The sequence below is a fragment of the Eurypyga helias genome, unplaced genomic scaffold, assembly GCF_000690775.1.
Source record: "Eurypyga helias isolate BGI_N326 unplaced genomic scaffold, ASM69077v1 scaffold14542, whole genome shotgun sequence".
Taxonomy (NCBI): domain Eukaryota; kingdom Metazoa; phylum Chordata; class Aves; order Eurypygiformes; family Eurypygidae; genus Eurypyga; species Eurypyga helias.
The window spans coordinates 1107-28304 of record NW_010235392.1 but is presented as its reverse complement, the minus strand read 5'-3'; the positions used below and the strand labels follow the sequence as shown (position 1 = coordinate 28304).

The 27198-nt window shown below is 37.5% G+C and overlaps 1 protein-coding gene across 1 annotated transcript; it reads right to left on the bottom strand.

Annotated features, from left to right (window-relative positions):
- Positions 1–146: 146 nt before the first annotated feature.
- Positions 147–27198, bottom strand: LOC104505352 (von Willebrand factor D and EGF domain-containing protein-like; the record flags this gene model as incomplete). The annotated part of the gene is made up of 19 exons (XM_010146732.1): positions 147–242; positions 327–422; positions 742–1419; positions 4273–4492; positions 4611–4861; positions 5981–6095; positions 6450–6554; positions 7156–7311; positions 10173–10309; positions 11510–12495; positions 12984–13192; positions 14820–15093; positions 16940–17013; positions 17349–17563; positions 18242–18386; positions 19353–19442; positions 20925–21187; positions 23972–24203; positions 27014–27198. Coding segments are annotated over 19 exons (4527 nt in total), but the record flags the coding sequence as incomplete, so codon positions are not given.

Below are 27198 nucleotides of genomic sequence, written 5' to 3'. Positions count from 1 at the left end.
AGGGTGTAGACCAACATGTAACTCAAAGAGTTCTGTTAAAAGCAAAATGAACACACCCCTTTGCTGTCAGAATGAACAGTTGTGGAAGTTATTTGCAGCATCCTCTGGGTATTTATGGATGCAAAAGTGAAAAATATTCTATTTACCTTCCTCACAAGTGGAGCCACTGTATCCTGGTAGACATTCACACACACCAGGCTTAATGCACTTCCCATGGTTTTTACAATCAGGTCTGCACAGAGCTGTGCAAAAAATCAACAGTGATCTTCAGATCATTAATTTGTGGATATGAGTTACCCCAAGCTAAATCAAAATGCCATACTCACCAGCCTGACAGTTATAACCAGTATAACCAGGCTTGCATTTGCAAATATTGGGTGCCACACACTCCATATTTTTGCCACATGTTTGCCTACATCTTGCTGAAAGACAATGAAGAAAACAAAGAAAGGAATAAGCAAAATGCAAGTGGCATTGCAGCACAACTGTGTCTTGCCTAACAATCAACAGATCACACAGAACCCATTAGGTCCCTGCCCATAAGTGGGAAGGTTGAGACACATGCAAAAAATATTTTTAAGTGCATCTGTACAACTAAAAGCCTGTAGGCTGTGCCAGTATTAATAATGAATATGAGAAAATGCAATACTTTCTGCATTTCACTGATCACACAGTAACAATGTACTTTAAAGTTATAAAGGTGTCACAATGTATTTTTTTTAGTGCAGTTTCGTGTAATACCTCTGCAAGTGAAGCCATCTCCATAATAACCATAAGGACAACGACCGCACTTGATGCTTCCATCCGGACTTGGCTCACAGGGTACACCAGGAAAACAGGGTAAATCGGTACAGGTTACTGCTTTGGGAATCACTACTTCACTCAATTCTTCAGGAAGTGATTTTGGTGGGGCAGTGATTTCCACAAGGACAAAAGGTAAAAGACTCGCTTTCTGCTTGGATGACAGGTGCTGAACTCCGTAAGCATTTCCACCTTTCAATACCTGGCTTGGCAAAGGAAGCCCTTTGCTTCTATTTCTTCTGCTGCTAGAAGTCGTCTTCCTGGTCTCAAGGTAGCTGTAGGCCTCTGCTAGTGCCCCCGTTTTCTTCTCAGGTGATACAGCATGGATCCCTGAAGATGCAGCCCTCACAGCATGTACTGAAGAACTTCCTTCCATGTTAGCAAGGTGACCATTGATGGTGCTGAGTGCATGAACAGTGTTCCCAGCATCAGCAGGTTGTACAGAAGCACCTCCCTGGGAATTAAGTGGCTTCCAAGCAGTGACTGTGTTTGCTGTGGAAGCTGGTGGAGTGCTGCTACTGACCATTTCTGTAGAAATGTGTCTCTTGGGGACATCTGGAGAACTGGGGGTATAGCCTGAGATGCTTAAAACCTTCTTAAAGGATGATTGTTGAAAACCTATAGTACGTAAGATAGAAAGCAGGGAAAAAAGTATGGGAATATTATGATACTTTATTCCTTCCGAGGGTGGGGAACGTGTTCTGAACAGAAAAACATACAGCCAGTTCATTCTGTGCTTTCAAAATTCCCTCCATTTGCTACATCAGAACATACCTATGCAGCAGAACCTAACTCCTAACTGGCAGAACTGGAGAAGATCAAGGTATTCTGGTTACATCCTTTCCCAACCTCACCATAGCCTTTTCAAGACTGTAAGATAAGGACAAAGCACCATATATATGAGGCAGACAGCAGAGATTTTCCCACACTGGGTCAATAAACAGCTTTACTGTTAGAGCGAATTACCAGCTCTGTATACTGCTTCCAACTAGGTAACTGAAAGAGAATTTAAAGAAAACATACTGCTTATGGTTATATGAAAAGTATATCATACTTAGACGTGGTGTGCCTAAGTGCTAGTAATCAGCCTGGAGTCTAGAAGCGGTATTTCATCACAAGTATGTACATGCTTATACTTACTGATGCACCACGAACAGTATTTTAGGTGAATAATACACCACCTTGTAGCAAAAGTATTCCCTTGTTTACTCTCCAAAGTTTCTGCATGGGTTTTGTTAGTTGGATGTTTCATGTGTTTTATAAACAATAGAGACTGACTCAGCCTCCTCCCTGAAAGGAATGCAAAGTGAATGAAAAGCTCTTCATATTCTGCCCAGAAAAAAGAGGTGGTCTGTTGGGTTGTGAAAAGGAGTACGGCACTGTAATCCCAGAATGGCAGAATGCCGTATAAGGGCTTTCAACATTATGGAGCAGAGGAGGAATGAAACTGGAGGAGATTATCCAACCTAACGAGCTCTGTCTGTAACCCCATTTAGAATGGTTAAACTTTACTCAATCTTATTACAGACTGCTGTAAAGCAAACCATTTTGCAGCCAATGAAGAATTATTCAGCACTGGCGTCGGAGAGATAATTTTCCTCCTCTCCCACTAACAATTCAGAGATAAAGGGAAAAGACACATGAGAATTTCCTGCAAAGAAAGCCCCAGCAGGCAGAGATCTGGAAATGCCAACAAGAGCATTAATGAAGTTTTGGAATGAAGACATTCACTTGCCATATCCTTCACCTTTGCTTTGAGTTAAAGTAGGAAAATGGCATTCAACATAATGCCATAAACTTTTGCTTATCTCATATAACAGATGTCCCTATCCCCATGTTACCTATTTTATGTCAGTGGTTAGTCACAAAACCAAAAGGCAACAGTAAGAATGTCATACATCACACTGTAAATAAAATGATTTGACTGACCTAAGGGATTTGTTGATACTGACATTTCAGTCTCATTTTTCAGATCAGAAAAAAAAAAAAAGTAATGAATTAAATTCAAACTGAAAAATTAAAGTGAAAAAACATAAAACTGACTACAATCTTTATTTGCCAGCTATTATTCTTATCAGTATGTGAATCAGAAATACCATTTTCCTCATGAAAAAAAGTCACCTTTATTCCTTCCCTTTTCTCCTGTGGAATCCTTTCTTTCAACATTAGTGTCTTCAAAGCTTTCTAAAAACAAAAGATGTGCAGGCATATTAGTACCTACTGTTGTTTCAACTGCAAGTAAATTACAAACAAGAGTCAAGTTTTAGTACATAAAAATAACTCAAAATTCAGAAAGCAGATAAAGAGTAAAAATTGTTTCTTAGAAGTTTTCAATAGAGTATTTTAAAAATACAAGTAATTCAGTAATTGCATTGTCAATAAATGTTTGGGCATCTTATTTGGCATGTGCCTTGATTTGGGGAAATAGTTATATGTCAAGGAATCCAACAGCAAAATATGTTATCAATAATTGCTCATATTATGAAAACAACGCAAAAACATTTATTGTATTCTACTATGATATAAAAGAATTGGGCTATTTTTTATCTGTTTTTTCTAGTCACCTAAAAAAGCGTGGCCTAATGCAGTCTGATATTGTCACCAACTCAGATTCTGTCCCAGCCATCAATAGTCAGAGACACAGTCCTGCCTGGCTGACTACTGAAAAGAGTTCTAACTTCCTGTTAGAAACATAAAGCACAACCAAATACATTTTAACTGAATGACAATAAGATAACAGTATTCTTCTAAAAACCAAATAATTTTACCATAACATGACTTTCCATCTCCTTGCAGATTATTTGGGCATGGACCACAATAGTAAGAACCAAACGTATTGAAGCAAAATACTCCAGGGAAGCAAGGACTGGATACACATTCATCTGCATCATCCTGACAATTTTTACCTGCATTGAAATACAGATTTTTTTTTTTTTTAATAACACTGTGTCACTAAACTTTGACAGTGTGTTTATAATAGATAAATGTAGAACTTATGTACATGCTGAAACACAAAATGGGAATCTATCAAGTGCAACAAAGTATTTCAGTACATCCAGTAAGTACAGAGGACTAGATTTGCTATTCACATTTTTTCATCTTATATCAAGTATCTTGCTTATTGTGGAATATGGAGAAGATGGGCTGTGGGGACTACATGTGCATATGCAGGCACAGGAGGAATCACACTGTAACCCAACTCATCACTCCTATGTTTCACCATGTTGCCGAGTTTACCTCTGGGGAGGAAAACAATGGAAATTTGCTCTCATAACATAAACAATCATTGTATTAGTGCAAAAAAATATCTTCAGGTATATCTGTAACTTTATCACAAGACCATAAAATTTTTTCATATTCTAACAGTAAGCTATTTACAGTCAAAATTTTTTTTAAAATGTAGGCATAAAATTAGAAACTCGTATTTATCACTAAACGTGACAAATGTGTGTAAATAAAGTAGCAATTTACCTTGAAGTTCAGGTGGACATTCACAGTAATAGCTGCTTACTCCATCTACACATCTGCCAATACCACACTGGTTAAGTTTACAGTCATCAGTATTCACTTGACAGAGATCACCTTCAAATCCAGCCACACATACACAAAGATATCTTCCACTTCCAGGTGGGAAATCAATGTTTGTCACACATGAGCCATTATTTAGGCAATCACACGATTTTACACTGACCTAGAAGACATGCCCAATAAGACAGTTTTCTTTTTCAAAATAATCTCGCAATGAGATTTGTAATTAGATACCTTAAGCATCTTACTAGTATGTGTCATTTTACTGTAATATTCATTACCTCTATTTCTATCTGAGTCTTTGCATTGCAGTCATCTGTCAAAGAAAACGTTAATTTATGGGGATTCATTGACATAGCTTTCCATAAAAGTAGGCCTGATGGGGAAAGACTGGCACCTTCTGGACCAGAATCCAAAGTGAAATGAATAGCAGAGCCCTCTGGATCTGAAGCCAAAAACTGATATACTAAATCTTCTCCATAAAACGTCTGTAGCATACCCTGAAAAGTTTCAAGGACTGGAGGCTGGTTGTCTGTAACAAAGGAGATATTTTCTCTTTTAAGCAGAAGTTGCAATATATGTATAAAAATTAAAAAGGACCGTATCTTTCTAGAGAGGAGGTCATATGTAATTATTTCTCTTAAATTCTGATGTCATTTGAATGGCACAGGAAAAACACATTGTAATGGTAACAACATAAACAAGAAATTACTTGTGCTAGACAAGATCCTGTAAAGATGCATTGTTTCTATACATAGACTTTACCAAATATCAACACTGTATTTTAACTACACAGAGAGAGTTTGCAGATGAAAGGATAGGAAGCTGTAAAACTCAAGAGGTGACTGCTGCTTGCTTTACGAAATTAACATTGTTAAGCAATACTTCAGAATGGGCTGCAGTGACTATCTTGGAAAAATGGAGCATGAGGTGATGGAGTAAGTCATTCCTTCACTGTTCCTTTTAAAGATTTCAACCCCACAAGTTACTCACTGGTAAGATATTTAGATGCCTGCAGTGTTTGGCTGTAACCTACCTGGCATCAGCAACTAGATTTCTAGAAACGCCAGGTAAAAACAAACAAACAAATCCCCAGCACCAGGACAAGTTCTGTGAAAGACAGAAGTAGAAGCCTCACTGATGAGAGCATAGGTTTTGAAGTTGGGACATAGGAAGGTGATTACGATTGCTAAGTTTTATGTTACAGTGAAGTGATTGCTCCAAGCAGGAACCCACCCACTGTGGCATAAACCATGAAGGGAGAAGAAGCTGTCATCAGCATTCCAGCAGTTAGATCCTGACACCCTGTTCCTAATATCATCCCATCTGGAGAAAAGGTGGTGCTCCTTGGTTTTGGGGAATTGCAAGGTGCTAATTAGGTTATGAGCTGTTAATTTTCGCTAGTTATTTGTGATGGCTACAGGGCAGAAGGAAGCCTGACTTACATATCTGGTCTGGAAAACAAAATACCATTTTCAGAAATTAGGAGAAACTTCAGATGAAAAAGAAGATCAAATTGGAAGCTGAAGTAATGGGTACTGAGCCTTAAATGAACACTTAACTAGTTAAACTTAAAACTTAACTATTTCCAGATATTTTTAAAAATATTAATTTTCAAATTGTTGCTATTAAAAAACTCTTCAGAACTTACTTTCAACAACTGACCATGTTAATTTTGATATGTCAGGTCTGCAGAGTAAGCAAGGGCTGGTTGGATTTGTGTCACCTTCACCGTAACAGAGTCCATCTATGTTGCATGTTTTCTCCTTTTAGAGAAATAACAATGTGATTGATTATTTTTTGGTTATCAAACAGTAAATCTGGATGAATTTGTAAAGCATCAAATAAAATCTAATCTATCCTGCACTTCCACTAGGCAGGCAACTAAGGTTGTTTTTAAAACTAAACTGACAGCATGTTTGGTTTTATTTAGAAATCAAATTAAGTGCTTTTGTTTTGATTTTTTTCCTTCAAATTTGCCTCATTCCAGCTTCCTTCTATGCTTATCACTTCCGTGCATGGAAAATTCCTGTTGGAAACAAGATTTTCCTAGATTTTTTTTTTCTGCCTGAAAAGATTCGTATTTTCATAATAATCATTAAAAGTAATTAAATGTATACCTTTAATGTACATAACCCAGATTCCTGTGGTTCACATGTCTGACAGGCTCCATCAAACAATACCATTGTTTTAAAGTTGCTGTAAGTGAATCCATCATTAGAAATCTGCAAAATGTATAGTAAAAATGGATTAACACATACATATATCAACATATAACCAGCGTGGACTGGTAGTATGATATTCAGCTCTTGGATAGGCACCTAAATGTAGCTGTTGAAACTCTCATAATAGACAGCAGAAATCTAATCAATCCTGCCAATCAGTCTAGGCAGCTATTTGACCAATAACATGTAGGTGTCTACTTCAGGGTAAATTGGATAGTGTCTATTGACCATATTGACTCAATCTGTATGAGATCTCAGACACCTACCCCAGGCAGAGATCATGCTTTTAGACTGAGCTCAACTCAATTTTCCCATAAATGTGTCTAATGTTATTTGAAATACTCTTGGATAAACTACCCAGCCATTCACTTCTACTGCTGAACAACAGGTGTCTCTAAGTCCTAAGTCATATCTACCAGTCCCCTTGCAGAGGAGCACTCTCAAATAGCACTCAGCACTTAAGCTTAGGTGAAGAAACTGTGACCCCAAGTTAAGTAAGCTGAGTTTCACCCTTAGTACCATTAAAAAAGGATAATATCTATGCAATATATTTGCATTTTACTAGGAACTTTAAGTGAATATTTGAAATTTCTGCGAGTACCTTTATTTGCCACCTGGCAATGGGTTTATCATCAACCAGATCCATGAAGTCAGACTGCTGGCCATCTTTTGGTAACTGGCAGTCGACAGTCCTGGCATTTTGGAAGGCAGCTGGCATAGTTAGAGGTTCTCCAGGAATCCATTGGTTACCACTATACTAAATGTTAAGACAGACAATCTCTTCTTCAGTTAAATGCATTATGAAAATATTTTTATCAGTGAAAAAACCATGTATTGCACAGTATTTGAACGACTAATGTCTCTAGAATAGAATGCAGGGGAAAATACTAAATGCCATTATTTGCACAGATAGATTTCTACCTAAGCCCTTTACTGTGGAAGAACAGGCATGGCAGTCTTTCCTGCCCCACGGCACCTTGGCACTGCATTGTCAAGGACAAACAGTTCTTCCAGCTGGAGAGTAATAGGAGGGTTAAACAGTGAGTACTTCTCTCACAGCACTGATGTGATGTATTGGTGCCTCTATTTCTGCTCCCAGGAGAGGTAAGCTTCAGTCGAAGGAACAGATGATGTTTTTGGCCGGGCACAGGTATCATTCTGGGTGTTGGGGGATAGTGGCAGTTAGCCATTAAACCCTTGCACAAGCCAATAGATTACATCACTAACGCTGTACATGTTTCTTCAAAACTGTGGTGAGGACAAGTCATCCAAGGATCTATCCTGAGAGTTCAGGATAACAGAATAGGGATGATAATGCTATTTGACTGAAGTGGTGATGTGGAAGCAGGGTTAGCAAACGGAACATAAAGTTAGATGGCAGTAAGGATTCAGGCAGACTAAGAATCAAGAGAACAGCAAGTTCAAAACCATTTTGAGCTTGACTAGGTTTTACTGAGCTGGCACATTTTTTCAGTTACTGGAGCCAATCAAGTGATTTATTCAATCCCAATCCTCACATGGGGAATCATCTGCTGATAAGGCCTTGTCCTTTTTTTTTTTTTTAACAAACAGAAAAATAATGGAAAAATAAAACCTTTTGCTGAAAAGACATATGACATTTTTGTGGCAATCAAACATTTGGTTTTTCTTTCACCCATACTCTGTTAAGGAATTGACAGCAAGGGTGAGTAAAAACGTAACAGCTGAATATTTCTAAATATGTTAATTTGAGAGCATTTGGTACCATAACCTTTGAAATGTGATGCAGTCCTTTTCTCCAGTAACCTTTTGTTATTAGCTGGAGACAAGTTCAGACTGTTTTTTCAGAAACATACTAAACTTTCAAAAAACCAGTTAAAAAACTTCTACATCTATTAGCATTTCAGCTTGTTAAGTTCATAGAAGAAACTTACTTCTCAGTTCAACATACATAAGAAGGAACTAAAACTGTATTTTCATTTTGGAGAGGGTAAACACACTCTCATCCTTTACAAAAAAATCTAAGTAAATTCTGGATCTGTGTAATCATAGGCCAAGTCATGCCCATACCTCTTATTTAGAGGTGTGCAGCTGACCTGCATCTGTGAGGTACTTCCATACAGAAGTCTCTGAATCACCTCTTTTAGTATCATGCACAAGACCTTTGTCCTTCCTAACATGGTAGGACACCCTATGGACAATGGATCTGATTTAATCTTTCTGAAGTGAAAATATAAAAAATAAGAAATCTAGTGTGTATTAGCTCTAAATTCTGCCAACATGCCTCTTTTATGAAATTTTTGATCATGTAAGTTTAATCTCAAAATATGTGGAGTTCTATATTATTGAAAAGCCATTGATACTTGCATAGTCACTATTACTGCAGCCTGAAAGTTAAAAAACCCCAAACTAAACAAACAAATAAACCCAAACATCCTTTCTTTTGTATTTTCAAGGAAAGAATTCTCAGCTCCTTCTCAATTGCAGGTAATAGCAGTAGTGTTCATTTTCTAACAAATAGAAAATTTTTTGTATTTAAGAGCCAAATACACCACCATAAAGAGTGCTACATCATATCATCTTCTCATGAGTGAAAACTGAGACATTTCAAACTGTGGTAAGTGAATTCCCAATGATTGTCTCACTGTGAGCTTGATTTAAAAGTCTTTCAACTTAATGGAGTGTAAACTTACTCTCGACTTTATCATGTCACACCAACTTGCAGATTAGTGGATACATGTTGCGTTTTAAGAAAAATCTATAGCAAGCATTGCTTAATTTGCCAAAATAAATTCAGTATTTGCTGGAACTAGGTAAGGAAAACTATTTTGCCTCAGGAACAAAAACTTCTCAATTGATTGGTTCCCCTTTCACCATCCGACCTGCATCATCACATCAGTAAAACCCATTTTACTTTTAAGCTTTTTTTATTCTCGTGTCTAACATGACATAAAAACTCGTAATTGCAGATATTTTATTCCAGGCTAAAACTTGTAAACTGCTTGTAAATTTGCCTTGAGCAAATTCTAGCTCTGAGTAACAACAGTCTCTCCATACAGATTCCTCTTAGCTTACAGTGCAACATTTTTAATCTGTTTGGAACCTGGTGTACAGAGCTGACATATATCATTAAATAGCCATGGTATTTTACCCCAGGGAAATGGACAACATATCAAAAATACCTTTCTCTTTTCATAACAGATTTGTTACGTTTATAACAGGGTTATTCCAAGCATTAGATTTGAGACAGAAATCCAGTAATGCCTTTAACCTTGCTGTCCTTCTTCACAGAAGTGGTACTTCAGTTCCTCTCCATAAGCACTTAAAAAACCCAAATGACATGTACTGGCTGTTATTAATAGAGCTGCCCTTGCCCTTTTCTGATGGATAGCTGCCATATGCTGTTATCTCCTTCTTGGCCGCTGAGCATTCCCATTATGTTTTGTATTTCTCTTATCACGGAGGAAATGGCAATCTTGCAGAGCCTTGAGTGTCTCCTCCAAAGTGCTGGGTCCCTTTGCTTTTAGCTTCTACTAAAGCATTGGGTTGTACTCACACCAATGAATAATATATTAGACATTTTTCCCCTCACTCTCTGAGAAGTTTAAGATGTAATTGTTACTATTTAGGAAGACCCACCTGTAATTTGACAATTTCACATTTCAGATTCAATGACTCCCTGAAGCCATGTCCAAAAGCTCTCACTGACGTGCAGTCATACAGGCGAATATCACACAGCCCAGCATTCTCCAGTTCTGTAATTTCTGGAGCCTGGCCTTCGAAGCAGAGATTAGACAATGAATGTCAGTATATTAACTCATTCTTATACATTTACATTAAGCAATATGTTTATTTCTCTATCCACCTAAGAAAATTGTAAATAATAAAAGCTAGGGCCAGCTGAAGAAGGCATAAACAGAAACATTTTTTGTTGTTAAAATGAATCTTAACTTTAAATCTAGGATTTTTGCCTTGAATATTATGAAGCAGTGAAAATATTCATCTGGTAACAAACACTTGTGAGTATGTGTTTTGCTTTCTTATCTATGGTTCCTTACACCGCATTTGCAGAATGAGATCTAAATGAAACTCATGTCCTAGTAATACGAATTGGAAAGGTTATGGTTACGCAATAATTTAGAATAGTATTTTTTTGGTTAAAGACTAAAAAAACCCAACATCTCAGGTGGAATTTATTTCAGGAAATAAACTGATAAAGATTAGAACACTTAAAAATAGTTTTTATGAAGCAAGACCTGTTTATTTGACTTCAAAAAGGAATAAAATATTTATTTTTATTGTTCTCTTAACTCTTTCTCTAGTTGCTTTTAAACAGGTCACTAAAACAAAACCACCATTGCAAAACAAAATATGAACAATTTTTGTTTTGAAGGGCTTTTGACTTTTGTAGTACTTTTCATAGTTTTCCAGTTTACCTGCTTAAATGAATTTCTAGTGAATGTCTTATTTACTGGGGGGGGAACACCAAAACCCTGTCCAGTTCTACTTGCTGCGCTTCTTTTTTCTTCACCATCAATTCTGCTCCCATCACATCTAACAGTTAGCTTAGAGATGTAACATCACCAAAGAGAAAAACATCCACTTACAGTTAATAAACAGGATCACACAGACTAGAAAAAATTAGCGAATGGATGGATGTGGCAGATCTCTCCTGAAGACCGCTTGTGGAAACACTGCTAATCTCTTGGGGCAACAAACTCAGCAAGTTGTAAATTTTTTAAATCTGCCATACCATAACCTAAGCCCATGTCTGGCCCTTAGGAAACAAGAAGACTGAATAGAAAACTATTATGGCTGTATTAAACTGGAACTAAATTGCTGAATAATGAGCAGGGCCACCGTAGGGAACCCCTGCCAGCATACAAAAGCAGGAGAGAAAGACAGCAAAATAAATGTACCTTGTTCAAACACTGAGAACACTACTTCAGTAAATCTTAGGTTTTTCCCCCACTTACCAGACAGTATGCTGCAATCATATGAGCTGTAGCCTTGAAAACATGCACAGCCCCATTCTGTGCATTCCCCATTACCACTGCAGAGACTGGGACACTTTAATGCTCTAAGTAGGCTCTCAACTGACCCTTCAAACTCCTGTTGGTTGTAATTTATTTCTTCCAAAACTCTCTTCTCACATTCGTTCTCTAAAAGAGCTAAAGAAGCTTCTGCCCAACTGAGGTCATCTTTCAGCAGCAAATCTTTAACACACATATTGACTGCATCCTCTACTCGCCGGCCAAGAAGGCCACCACAAGATCTTCCTATACTGGAATTAGCTATTGCCTGCTGGCACAGTAACAAAGCACTAGACTCGGTAAGGCCAGAAGGTGTGGGCCAAGAAGGAAGAAACTTTCGGTCTATGTCAGTGGCGTGGTCCTCTGGGAAAAAATAACTATACCTCTCCAAGTCTGTTTGGCTAAGACTTTGAAATAGAAATACAGGATGGTATTCGTAATAATTTTGGCGCTTCCTCCTATGTGTAAGAGATTGACTTTTGGGAATATGATTACTGTAACGGTGAGAATTTCTTCTAATGCCTGAGCTTGAAGTTCCTTCTCTTTCTACACGAGTATTTCCTACTGCGACTGCAGACACATGTGTGTTTACTAGTGATGTTTCATGAAGCTTGGTTTGATTATCCTCCCTCTGCAGAGATGTAGATGAATCCATTTCAGGTGCAGATGAACGTTTCTTTAAGCCTCTGACAAGATCAACAGAACCAAGATACTCAGCAGTGACATCCAGTCCTGGTATCAAAGAAAGATATCTACCATTTTCACTGTCTTTACAAAAGAGTGGAAGCTCTGATTTAGGTATTGTGTCTAGTTTATCTACTGATTGGTATAATCCAGCATCTTCAAATGTGCAGTCACAGAAGAATATTTTTCTAGAAGACGTTAAAGAAGCAGGTGTCTTGTCAAATAAGCTACGTCCTGGTGAAATTCTGGAGAAGAAAAAGATGAAACTGTCTCTGAACTTTCTTGCCCATTTTCCTTGTTTTAGCAAAGCATTAACGTTTGGTTTGCTTTTTGTTGTTTCTTACTTCCACACCATAGAACACAGAAGCTGTAGCATACAGCTATACTTCAGGACCCCAGTTAAATTGCAAAACCATGAGAGTAACTTGTGAGAAGAATTAAGAAGAGTGGATCTTTTTTGTATACCTTGATACTTTGTTCAAACCCACTCAAACTAGTCTTAGATAATATTACTTAAATAATAATTAGGCTCTTCAGTTTCAATTTGCTCTAAAACTATGGAATGTACTGATGACATTATAACATTAACTTAAAAGCTAATTCTTTTTTGTAAATTTAAATTTAAATTTTAAAAATTTATTTTTTTTTTTTAATTTCAACAAATTTTAAGAGTGCAAAGGAAAGGCTGAACCAGAAGTGATGACATTTCACTGGAACAGAAGTCTTTTGTTACCTCCATTTCTTAATAAATGAAAAAAGAACATTAGCATGGTTTGGGATTTCCACTCCACTTGCAGTGTGATAGTCATTCTCTGCACTTCCGTCAAAGGTGCCACAGAGTCCCACTGTGTGTCTGTAATCTGAACTGGGTGCCCTAAGTGTTATGCTCATTCCCCATTCACTCACATCAGCACGAACGAAAGCTCCAGAAGAAAACAAAACCTAAAAAGAGATTGACGATACCATCAGGAGAAACATTTTTGTTTTACTTAATAAAAACAGGTATGTTTGTTGACAATTGGAAAAGGCCAAGCATATAAAGACATCCCATTAAATTCTGGCTGTATGTATTCTGGATCAGACAACTTTTGTTATGTCTTTTTCTCGTAAAACCCTACGAATAAAAACCCCATGAATAAAAACCCCAACATCTCAACCTTTGCAGGCAACTAGGTGGTGCACTATAGGTCCATAAACTTCATCTATTGTTAGCGGGTATGTTGGGGAAGGTCAGTGACCACAAAACCACACAGAATCAAAAATCAGCTGGGCTGCTCACTCTTCATATGCTAGCTAGGCAGATAAAGACTGGACATCAGGAAGAAATTCTTCATGGAGAGGGTGGTAAAGCACTGGAACAGGTTGCCCAGAGAAGCTGTGGATGCCCCATCCCTGGATGTCTTCAAGGCCAGGCTGGATGAGGCTTTGAGCAACCTGGTCTAGTGGAGGGTGTCCCTGCCCATGGCAGGGGGTTGGAACTAGATGATCTTTAAGGTCCCTTCCAACCCTAACCATTCTATGATTCCATTATTATATAGAAAGGGATGATTCTGGTAACTGGAAGACACCTTGGCAGCACCTTTTTCATGATCCCCTGTGTATCTTAACATGGAGTCACTTTCTACCTGTAAAGATGATCCTAGATTTTCTAGACAGCTCAGAGTAGTCTCAAGTATTTACTATTTGATTTTAAGCAACTTTATAATCTCTTGAAAGAAATACTAGAAGTCTCAAGGAGAAAATGTACAAGTTTAAATGCTGTTTCTATTACTAATCTGCTGTACGAAGCTGAGCAGGTCACTTCATTTTTCTGGTTCCTCAGCATCCTTTTAATTTCGGTATTGCCTAATGTCATATTAATATTTAATATCTGAGCTCTTCAGATAAAATTTAAATATTTAAAATTGTCTTATATCAACAGCCAAACCCAAGTTAAAGAGGCATATCTGGTTTTGTGGCTTGCCTTCCCAACCAAGAGACTGAGTAAAGAGCAGTTGAGGGCTTAATTTTTACATTCTACTTCATTTGAAGTTCAGTGGAGTCCTACAGCAATTCTATCTACAAAAGAAAAGCTACAGGAAATTATAAAAGCCAATGTGAATTTTTATCTGAGGGCCATATTCTCCAGAGAAACCATCTACCCTTCTAATTCTGTGGATTTGGCATACCTTATTACCTGCATGCACAGCCTTCCTAAATTACACTGACATGAGCAAAACAGAGTACACTGAGATCTCATTTTGGAACATTAGTAAGTGCATACTGAATCTGAAAACTGCACCTTCCACACAAGGGCTGTATACAGTGATTGATCACATGGTTCCTGAAATGTATGTATGTTGACAACTTGTTTTTGAGAACATTCGTCACTTACAAGCTAAAAAGTAGCTTGTAAGTAAGTATTTTGCAGTTGTCGTACTTTGTGGCCAAAGTACGACAACTGCAAAATAAACATGATATTACTAAATTGCAGAAAATAAAGCATGGTTTAGTTATGAAGTTAGTGTGAATTGGTAACAATAATTGCTGAGATAACCACTATGTCCACAAGCAATTATTTACTACTTACTGTTACTTTTCTTCCTAAGTAGGATTCAGTGATTCTGACATTGCTTCCCCTTGTGTCTCTACTTATTACAGATAAGTGCGGCTGTGACTCACGTAGCTGACCACTGCACATATCAAATGCAATTATATCTCTTCCTTCTTTGGCAACAAAGCCACAGTTACAGGATGCTGGGTAGTGAAGACTTCCACAGTCCCACTGGCGAACATGAACTTCAAAATCTCGAGATGTACTCTTATAGAGAACAAACGTTCCTGTTTCAAAATTGTCATAGAGTCTGGAATCAAAAGAATAGTGTATATCATTTTGGTTATAAAACAACTGTATCACATGTCAGCAACTTTATCTTAACAGATTTCTAATTTGGTGAACTTTGATAATGCAACCCTTTTTCCTGCATCAGAAAAAACAAACAGTACAACCCACAAACCAACACACAACTTTGTTCAGAACAAGCACCGTCATATCTTCCTCTGTGTGGCTCTCAACCAAAAAAATTAAATGTGTTTTACAGAAGAAAAATAAGGAATGAAAGAAGGATCATGAGTGGAGTATATGTAGACAATGGTTGTTAATGGAAACATAACCATTAACATAACCATAACATAAGCCACTGTCATCTTTCATATTTCTTTTTTAACAGTGCTTATGGCTGGGAACTGGAAGGTACTTCTCAACCTTTGTGTTTCTACAGCAGTACACTTACGCAGCAAGAGCAGTAAGATGCATAGCAGTGTGCGTGTGGGGGGCAGCTGCTGAAGAGTGCATAAGTACCCTTGACAAAATGATCTAGAAAGTCACGTAGTTTTAAAAAGGTCTTCTTTATTAAGATGGAGATGGGGAGTGCTTTTTCCTAAAGATTTGAAAATTATTTAACATGAAAACCATAAATAGCGACTTTTTTTTTTCCTTAGGGTTAGCCATCTGGTCCCTGAAGCAAGGTTAAAATAGCCAATTCAACAATTCCCGGGGCGGGGGGGGGAAGAAAGAAAAAAGAAAAAGACCCCAAGTTTTCCTTAAGTTTAACAGCCTCTTGGCTGTAAATGGCATTTGACAGTTAATTGCAGAACAGAGATTTGGTTTGTGTATTATGGGCCAGCAGACAAAACTGCAGATGGCTAACCCTACTGGGATTGCACAGGATTATCCATGATTCAGTAAAGACAGTTCCTTTTCCATTTGTTTCCCCAGTTTGTAAACTAAAGCAGCAACAGACTTTCTCCTTAAAAAGAAAGTCCTTTCCTAGCAGCACCGTTGCTTCCTAAGAAAGCTTGATTGCAGTATGTCAGTGGTTAAAATGCTGAGTGAAGCCATTCCTATAATTTCCACTGACGGACAAATTGCAACATCAGGATAACCCCGGTGACTTTATTATTATTATTGCTAGTCACAGTCCTATCAGAGAAGCAATTACAACTTGAATTTTCCCTTCCACTATCAAGTTCACAAGAGGAGTGGGGTTGTGGGCTGAACATCATTTTTTAGAGGCAACATATCCTCTTCATCTCACTCTGCCACTTGAAGAAACGTATATTCTCTGCTCAGCAGAAGCACAAGTCCATGTGTGGAACCAGTGTTTGTTTTGACACCTTCCATGAATTAGAAACACTTTGAAAGACAGAAGCATACAAAAACCATGTCAGTTGTAGCCAAGGAAGCTGTCTTCACTTCAGAAAGAGAGTTAATGATGTGCAAGTGACAACAGCCAGGAAGTCACTTTGTTAATAACTTTCCATTAATAACTCAGCACAGTGTTACATAGACAGCAGACAGCTTATAGCAACTTGAGCCTTACAGGGATTCAGATACTGACAACCAGAAATAGGGAAACTATGCTGTTGACATGCTTGGCATACTTCTCTAAAAACTGAAATAGTCCATTTGCTTCACTCTTTTGCCACAATGCAAAACTTGCATTTAGAGATACAAATATTACAAATATCATCATGACTGGCCAACTTTTACTAGCTACAGCATGTTTATCCTTATTGTTCAAGCAAGAATATAAAATGAGAACACAATTGTGGAAAACTACAGCTAACTTGTATCACCAGCACAGACTTTTTTTAAATAAATCAAACCTAAAAAGCACTTAAAATTAAGAGCATCAATCCAGTGATTACCTTCCATCAAATGTAATTATATGAGGGTCAGTAAATGAGTAGCAGTAGGCAGTGGGCAGGTCCTTTACTGTAATCTTCAAAACAAAGAAGCACACAGTAAACCATGTCAGATTAAGAAATAAACAAACTCAGGCCCAACATTTATCTTACGGTACCAGTTTACATTCTAATAAACATATTATATTATACTTTTAACCAATCTAAGTAGTTATGTTAATATTCAAATGTTAAAAACAAACAACTAAATTCAAATGAAAACACAGCATTTGAATGAAAGTAAAACAATGGAAAATTAATCACAGAAATCTTGGCATGAGCCAGTCTGTAACAACTGAAATAGAAGCTTCATTTACATCAGCCACATTTCTGGCCTGTTGGTTTTAGAGAGCTTAACATGAATATCTTCAACCTGTGTGCTTTCAGGAACATAGCCTTTCCACAGGAAATTCTCACTGGATATAGGTTCGACTGCAATTCTGGTAATTCTGTCTCCATCCTGCATAAAGTCTGTTACAGCAGTGAAATAAATAACAGCTTGACTACAGATTCCATTACTGCAGGGTTTCTGGAGAAGATCCACATGACAAGAAGAAAGAGCCAAGTTTAAGCCTAACTGCTCATCACCTGTTTAAATGAAAACACATCATTAGTGAGTCTTCCTCCAAACAAGTCACATTTTGTATATTTCTGTTAACATAGATACTAACTTATTTAAAATACTTTCATAAATGAAAATATCTATGTGTTTTCCTTGCATTTGTCATGCAAAGCCCCCTGTCTACATCTTCATACACACCCCCAAGACAATGGGTTTGAATTTTCGAGTTTGATAGCCAAATGGAAATCATGACAGGCTTGCTGATGCTACATAAAAACAGTTGTTTGCATAGGCAAGGCTCCTCCTGGGGCTCACAGGACTTGTGCTTGAGTAAGTACTACAGGAAATAATAATAGTAAAAAATGACTTCACAACTGCATATACAATACTCTCAACACAACAGGTCAAAATGAACGGAATTACAAACTTCGCAAGCATTACAGTATTTTGGCTATTCAAGTTAAAGAATATGGCTCCAATTCCACAGCTGCCAAAACTACCTGTTAACTTCAACAAGTAATGGATTATGGGCATGTCCTTCCATACTATCAGTAGCGGTATATACAACCTATGAATATTTTGTTTCATCATTTTAGAAAGTATTTTACAGTGTAACTACTTTTTCAAAGAAGCAGACCAGAGAGAACATTAAAAGAAAACACATTAAACACATAAAATGCAACAAAAATCAGGATAATACTTACCTTCATCAACAGTGTTTAATGTTAGTGAGATTTTGCAGTCACTTTCAACCTGGCTAAACTCAGGACAAGGAATAGGAATATTACTTTTTATTTCCAGTCTGTATTCCTTCCCATCTTCTGCTATATCATATGTTTCTGGATATATCTAGCACAGAAGAAATTGTGCTTAAAATACAAGTTTTCTGGGTGAATCACAGTATTGCTTCCTAACTAATTAGGAGTAAAGTATGAAAAGCTAAAGACTGAATGCCATGGAGCATGGCCTGCTCCACTTGATCAGGCTTATTTAGATGGTCTGAAGAGAAGTGGCATACTGGGGAGAAGGTGAGGACACAGCAGCAAGAGTCTTGAGAATAAGGGGCAAGGGCAAGAAAAAGGCTAGCTACAAAGGTAAGGATTGAACAAACCACAATAATACCACAAAAACATATTCTCTGGGTAACTTCTGGAAACTAAAATACAAGCAATTTGCTATATTCTTTGGGAGAAAGCTACCTACAGGCAATAATGTCCCCAAAAAATTGGGAAGCACCATATTTCTCCTGGGATTCCTCTCTGTGAACTTACAACATAGCTCACTACATAATCAAAAATGCAACTAGAGGTGTATAATAGAGGCCTACAACCGAGTGTTGTACATTGGGTGAACCAGTATTATTCTCAACACATAATCATGTGAAGTAATGTCTGTCTGGGATTCTGGCCCCATTCCTGGCCAGCAAATGGGTCCCTGTAGCTACAGCCACAGTAAGAATTAAAATGAGTTTGGACCCTGGCTTCTGACCCAGTGTCATGGCCCTCCTCAGATTAAACATACAGTGTCAGAGTCTACTCTAGCCAACAGAGATTGGAGCTTTCACCACGTTGTTTTAACTTCCGTGAGCTGCTGATTCAGCATTCTGCCACCTTGAGTACATACATGGGGAACATAGAAACAAAGCATAGAAACTTTGACTCTCTTGCTTTTTGGCGAACTTAAGTACAGCCAACATGTTTATTAATTCACAATTAACACATTTTGAGTGTCTTCTATTCAGCAGACTAACTGCTGTAGCAATACTCAAGAAAGACTCCTACTACAATAAAGTAAAACATTTTCTTTTAAAATTACCTTAATGCCAGCAAAAAATTCCTTGCTCTCAACAGAAGAGCTTTGTATATCTGGCTTCTCTATGAAAAAAGCAGAACTGCTACAGTAGACCTGCAGGGCAAAACCAGAACAGTAAAATACATTTTTTTGGTGTAAGTGGTCATATGAAGATAAAACTCATCTGTCATGGGTCAGTGTGAAGAACTCAGCATGCATTCTGTTTGCACCAGAAGTTACTAATTGCCAGTCATGCTGCTTAAGAAAAACACAGAAACAGATCTAACTTTTCCTGGCAAACCCCACCACTGGTGCAGACTTCTTCAGCTAAAGGCTGCATATGAACCATCACATTTAAGAAGCACCCAAGTCCCCACAGATTAAAAAAATCCCTTCTGGAGCATTTCTACACCCCATGATGTCTTGTAGAAATGCATTCTATCTTTATTACTTTATTTGATCCTTTTTGTCCGTTTCATGTTTGTTGCCTTTTAATTTTGTTGAGTGCCCATTAGATCTTAGATCATGCAAAACAACAATATCCTTCTCTTCCTCTTCTTACTGTACATTTTTTCCTGGTGTTACAGGCCTGGATAGGCTTTTTCAAGCTTAAGAATTTACTGTGATTTCCCTCCACTGAACCAGTTCCACGCTACCGGACACTGTGGTTATGCTTTTTATGCTTTGGTTTTGGGGGGGGGGTTTGTTCATTTTGCTGTATCCCTTTAGAAATGTGTTGACCACACAGGCAATATTTGCGATCCTGAGAAAACCAAGGATTCATAGCAGCAGTGGGTAATTTATGATGTGTCTTTCCTATTGACTGTCCCTGAGCTAACACTGTGAGGCAACTATTCACAAAGTCCCCAAAGAATTTCTGAGGATTAGCAATTGCTTTGTTGTCCATAAGCCATCCAATCACCCTGGCTTTCACTTGAACACACATGCACACACACCTGCCATGTGCTTTTTTGTTTTGGCCAGGAAAAATTAACCTGTATTTTGGTATATACAAGTAGAAAGCTTATTGATTTACCAATGTTTAAGCTTCTCAAAGTTACCATGAGAGCCTAGATCTTGATTCTGCTACCACAGAAGGTAATGCTTTTCATGGATGAGATTAAACCATATACACCTGATCCTAGAGACAAGCCAGCAGCAGCTCATTATTGATTCAGAGAAAAGAAACCTATCATCTAATGAATCAACAACACAGCTTCTCACAACCTCTAGCCCTTACAACCTCGCACTTAGATGCAGTTGCATCCGAAAATCCTCTTAATATGGAGTATCAAACAAAATCACAGTAGAGGGTGAAGAAGATTCAACCTGAATAAATATTTATCTCCGGGAGGCAGGCTATGCTATGCTGAGACAGACAGTCTCAAAATATTAATGGCAGTGGTAATTACTGGTATATTCTGTGCCATTTCCAGATTTATATGGGCACTGTTGGTGTGAACAACTAGAGGCAGTATGCTTCTGCCAAGAAAAACGATACAGCAAAGTGCTGGAACTCTGTCTCTAACAACTATTAGTTTCTATTGAGCCATATTTACAAAGATACAAAGAGATTGTAATTATTTTTTAACATACTCTGTCTCCAAGTCTGATGTTCTTCCCATCTAGTTCTAGAAGTGAGAACATATGAACCGCTGTCTCACGTTTGAGTTCTTCTTTGACACCTTCAGGAGAAAGTCTTGACCAAGTTACAATGAATCCAACCGAGCTGTTTGCAAAAGGAATGCCAAAGGTACACCTTAGGTAAATGCTGCCTTTGATCAACTCTGCTACAACTTCAGGAATGGCTGGTAGAGGTGGTGGTGACACAGATGGAGATGATGAAGGAGCCAGTTTACCTAGTCAAAAGGAAGTTTGGTTTGTGCTTTTTTGTACAAAAATAGTATCGGATGAAATGATACTGACGTATATTTTGTCAATTAATACACAAATAATTAGCTTTTTTCATATATGGAAATATCACATAATTGCTTAGAGTATCAGAAAATGTGTATGTTCCTTGGATTACTAAAAGGAGAAAAAAACTTCTTTATCAGCCTTTGATTATAATCTAGCCAATAGGAAGGTGCTGAAGAGGGGAAAAAAATATTCACCAACAAGGGAATAAAACAAAATTAATATTTTACCAGAAAGCAGAAAAAGCAACATGCAAAGGAATTTATCTGACAGACGAATATTTTCTCTGTTTATGAAAAAAAAGGGGGAAAAGAAAAAAAAAAAGAAGAGGAGGGATGGGGCCAAAAAAGGGCTACGTAAAAAGGAACAGAATAAGCAACAGCATGATTTGTAGTTTCATCTTATATTTGACTCCTAGAGAATAAAAATAATCTGTAAAAAGTAATTTTAATAATGCTGATTTAACATTTTGGTACTTATTTTGAACATTATGCTGAGAAAGTACTTTGTAATCCAAGGTCTGAAATTACCTCCAAATTGCCTATTTTGCAAGAAACAGAGCAATACTGTTCATAACATCAACATGTTTTATTCAAGACAGAATATGACTAAATGTTGACATAATTGGGTCATAGATGCACAGAAAAATCTTGACAATCAAAACAAAATACTGCTACAGATGCTTTGAATTTCCATTCCCTCAGGACCACAGGTCTATGGCTTTGCATTCGAAACAACTATAAATTGTTCTTAAATTGTATACACATACAGAGTCCATACACCAATGCTCTTAAATTACTGACCTATGTTAAAAAAACACCACATATCACAAGACACTAACTCAAGTGTAAATTGGCACAACAGAAGCAATCTTTTAATCCAATCCATATACAATTATGGTAACTATCAGTACAGTCTCGTGTCAGAAATCACAAGTAGATTGGCTACACCTAGGAGGAAGGGTACAGAACATTCTACCACCTCAATGTCTTCTACTGCAGATGTACCCACCAAATACTTACAGATGTTGTTAGTGAACAAAAAGGTATTAAAACTATTGCCTTGAATATTTATATTTATCTCCTCAAATCCACACCTGAATGCTTATTCATTAAATGTAACCCTAGACAGCCAAATCCAGTGCAGACTGCTTTGAAAAAAAAAGAAAAAAATCATCTTTCCTACAGGGGCCTAAGAAAAAGTGCTTGTGCACTGCTATTTTTTGGTACTTTGAATGTTATAACTTTGATTAAACATTAAAATACCACCAAATTTGTAACTGGAGTAGAAAAGAGGTTAGTCACTCTGCTCAAACTAAGTCAAAAGGGCAGCAGCAACACTGAAAACCCCGTTCTCCAAAAAGAATGAAAGGCCGATTTTTATGTTCAGTCAGACATTTGAATTCCTTAGAATACAGAGGAGAGACTGAGAATTTGCACCGTGTTTACAGCTATCAATTGTTAAACAGAAAACACACGGCACATAGTAACTTAGACACAAAATGCAGCACAAGAGTACAATGCACTTTACGTGAGACCATCATCTTCAAAGGCGGCTTTTAAACTCAAAATGTCTTTCAGATTTACAGTAGTCAGAGCCAAACCAAAGTAACGTTTCTTGGCTAATTTGTTTTGACGCAGTAAAAATTTGCTAGCTTGCTGCCTATGGTTTTTATATCCTCTTTCCCCTTCATAAGCCATCATCCAAAGTAAATGCAAAGTCCGATAGTGAAGTTCTTCATTCCTTCAGTGACTTGCATGCTGAAATGTCTCATTTCTGGGTTTTGGGTTTTTTTTTTTCCTGTCAATAAACCCTTGGAGAATGCCTTAACAATTGGACCTAAAGGTGCAATGATGGGCCAATAAAGCCCCAGAAAAATCTACTGATAGTTTTGCGATTAAGCTTTTGAAAGCAGACAGTAATAGAGAACATGACTTAGAGCAAGACAGTATATGATGCATGAAAATATTGCTAGTTTTCACAGCGGTATGTTTTATGAGCTAATAACTTTCTGCTACACTAATTTGTCACTATTTCACAGTATTTCTAACTGTAAGGATTTAATCATGTTAAGTTACCTAAACATCTGTCATGAATAATGAAGTACTGAAGTTTTGAGCTGTGAACACCAACAAACTTTTGCAGCACAAGGGTCTAAGGCAACGCGAGCCATTGCAAAAGCACCCCAGTTCTTTCTCTCAGGACTAATAAAGTGTGCATTAGTAGAACATTTCTGTGTTGAATTTTCTTCTATCAATAACATTATTTAACTCTCTTATCTTTCTGGAGAGTATAAGTAAAAAAATATTCATAACAATGCTAAACAATAATTGCTAAAAACACAGTTTGGTCAACTTCTTAAACCAAATTTACTTTGACACATAATTCTATGCATATTTAGTAACGGGTGTTTGCAGATTATGAGTGCTATTGTAGATAATCTGAATTTTGACACCTAGATGTGTCTTATATGGAAAGTTTCAATTCTTAAGTTTGTGGGCCTTGAACAATACTTGAATGCTAAATGCAAGATAAAAAGGGGTGGTGTGAACCTACCTTACCACACCACATCATTTTTCTATCATATCAACATTAAAAGCAAGGATTGCAAGAAATGTAGGCATGTGTATTTCCAGACAATTCCAGAGAATTGTCAAATATTAGGGAAACACATGGAGCCATAAACACACACACACTTAGTGGAGTTAGAGTACGTGTTTTCTTACCTTCTGCACAGTACCCCATGCATCCTTGGGTGGGCTGCAGTAAGTAAACAAAGAAATCTCCGCAGTTCCTCACACTGACAGGGATTCGGAAAAGACAGCAGTCTTTTGAAGTGCTGAAGTAAAACTGCCATGTAGCACAAGCTGTTAACTGTTTGATCTCACCAGGTGGAGGCATGGATTCTGACTCCCTCAGATACAACCAGACAGGGGCTTGAGTTCCACAGCGATTCATCTTCAGCACCAGAGAAAAACATCAGAAAACGGTTAAGGCTGTATCAAACTGTTGTTGTGCTTTAATGAGAGGTAGGTATGTACTCAATTTCATGCATGAGCTTTTAGCAAAGTTTAGGCACTATAACTGAGGACTTGCTTACATTCCTCCTCAAGGCTAAATACAAATACATACAAAAGAAAGTCGTTTCAGACTAATGAATTTGTGTTTCTAAAGACAGGCTATAATTTAGTGCCTGAAGAACTTAACTGGGAGCAACACCTGACTGTTTTGCCCCAAAAAGCTAACAGCTGTGTTACGGCTTAGTGAGCTACTCTACACCTGTTAACCTACGGTAACTGACGGTGTGAATGCCATCAGAGCACAACAGAGAGTACAACGTACACCGAGTATCAACTAAAGGTACAAAAGCTGACACGTTTTATCTGTCCTTTGCCATGGACTGGAGGCTCAGGTAACCTCCTGCGTTTGTCCTAAGAGGTGGTGTCAGCAGTTGCGAAGTTACTGACCCGCAGCCCTAGCCAAAAACGCAAGAGACCTCATAAACACTGTCTGCCTTTCAATTCCCCATTTTTAGAAATACATGTCCCTGTAGCACACATACCCTGACCCCATACCCCACCCTCCCAAACTACCACAATGACTTGTAGCAACACTGAATTCTTTGGTGCTTACAAAGAAGTGGGCTTCACAAGGTCTGTGGTTCAGATGCTGACTGAACAGATGATTTAAGAGGGGTGCTGTTCCCTCTCTCACAAACAAAAGCCTCGTTCAGTGCTTTTCCTCACTGAGTGAGGAGCCTGCTGTGGAACAGTCTCCTTCACCCCTCGCCACTGTGGCTGTAGGAGGTCTTCAGGTCAAGGAAGCTGCCATGTAGGCCACAACAGTAGTACCAATCATGGTAACCAAAGTGTAAGTCTAATTTAGCAGACACCAGAGTTTCCCAGTGGAATGCAGAAAAATTAATCCTGATAAAAGGAGGCAAAGAAGGAATCTGGTTCATCGGTTACCAGTTAAAGATCGCTTCCTTTCTTTCACGTGCTGCAGAAAGCAAACTGAAGAGAAACAACTAGAAGGACACACCTGGTGTGTTAACGCCAGTATTTGGAAAATATTTACATGAAAACCATAAATCTGAAAATGTGAGATTTTGAGAACCTCTTCTCCTTCATGCATCACCTCAAGTATTCCTTTTTTGACCTTACAGTGACACAAGGTCTCAGATCATCTACTACAAACTCACTGAGCATTTACTCCTCTCAAAAGTACACTTCTCTTTCTTAATCTAGAAGATCTTAGACCACCATTAATCCATCAGACAGACAGAATCAATGAGAAGTAGACAGAAATGGGATGGATTGTTTAAAAGTCTGAATCTTTGAAAATGGTTAAATATAGGTGTAATAAAGGTTCTCCTAAAGGGAAAGAAAGGAGAAAAGTTCGCAAACAAGACGTCAACTTTAGTTTAACATTTGACTTTGAGATTTCAAAATAAACGTCTTTGTTATGTCAACAGATGCAAAGAAGCAGATGTCAGTGCATAAATTTAATTTGCTGAATAAGTTTTGAATCAATCTCTTTCCAACTGTAATTATCTGAACTCCTCTGTATTAGGATGGTAGCCTATTTTTAACATTTACTAAACACTGAGAACTTTGGTCAGATTTCTAAAAGGTTCCTAGATGATCTGAGCACGTATCTTGCTAGTTGAACCTCTGTTCTGAAAAACACATTGTTTTTTCCCCTTGTTTATCATGCTAGTTCTTTGCATAGAAGTATCCATTTTAAGAAAGTACAACTAGTTAATTGATTTATTTGTATTAAATCTAACTGCAAGAGTGTCCTTCAGGAATCATATTTTTCAGTTTTTTGCAGTATAAAAGCCCGAATAACAGTAGCCTCGGCAACACAGCCCTCTCAGTCATTGAGTCAGCTGCATGTTAAAGGGACTTCAGTGGCTTTATACTGCTGTAAAGACTTAATAAAAAATAAAATTAAAAAAAACACCACAAACCAAGAGGGGCTACTCTAAACTCAATTTACTTTTATTGGTATATTTTAACTGTTCTGTATTCCTTTACATGTGTTTAAAAAAAAAAAAAAAAGAAAAGCCCCAAAATTAAAGACTGATCAGGCAATTACAGTTCATTAGAAAAAGCACAGGTAAAATATTCAAATTACTTTTTTTTTTAAAGAAGGAACTGTTAAAATAGGAAACTACAGAGCTCTCTCTCCTTAGAATATAACTATTACAGAGATGTTGGAACAGCTTCAAAACCAAGTATTACAAGTCTAAAGTATTAAATAGTCCAAGTAATTCTTGAGTCTTAAGGGACTTGCAGATGACAAGGCAACTCATCTTCAGTTAGTTCAAGACATTTCAGGAGTAATCTCTTCTCTCTAACATGATTGCTCCACAATCACTGGATTCATGCAAGTCTTTATCCCACTTTCACATGGCTTTCCTAACAGACTGACCATCACATAACTGCAGCTTTACAACATGATATCCCTGCTATGCTGCCAATGAGAAAATCTTCTTTAGCAATGACTACAAATGATGGGTTTTGAGTGCTCTAAACGGGATGTAATTTATCATCTGCTATTGCTCATTCAGTGTAAAATTTTCACTGCTTCAGACTTAATTGTCCAGTTAACACATTTTAATATACTCAAGTATTTAGGGGGAATAGGTACTCTACATTCCTCCACATCAGTCTCCTTAACTGTATTCTTTTTTTATACCTAACCTATTGAAAAAATCTTAAGAAAATATGTAATTTTTATAATCAAAAGAGTTGTAACAATACCTCTATGCACCTAGTCGGCATCTCAGCAGGCTTATCAAAAATCATAAAGCGATACCATCCTGGTGTTAGGGAATGGTCACATATTAAATCCTGAATAGCTGATTGCTGGAGATGGGATGAATCAAAATCAACGCTTCTGTAAGGGCTCTGCAGAATCTGATGTCCACTAGGAGAGCATTCAAAAA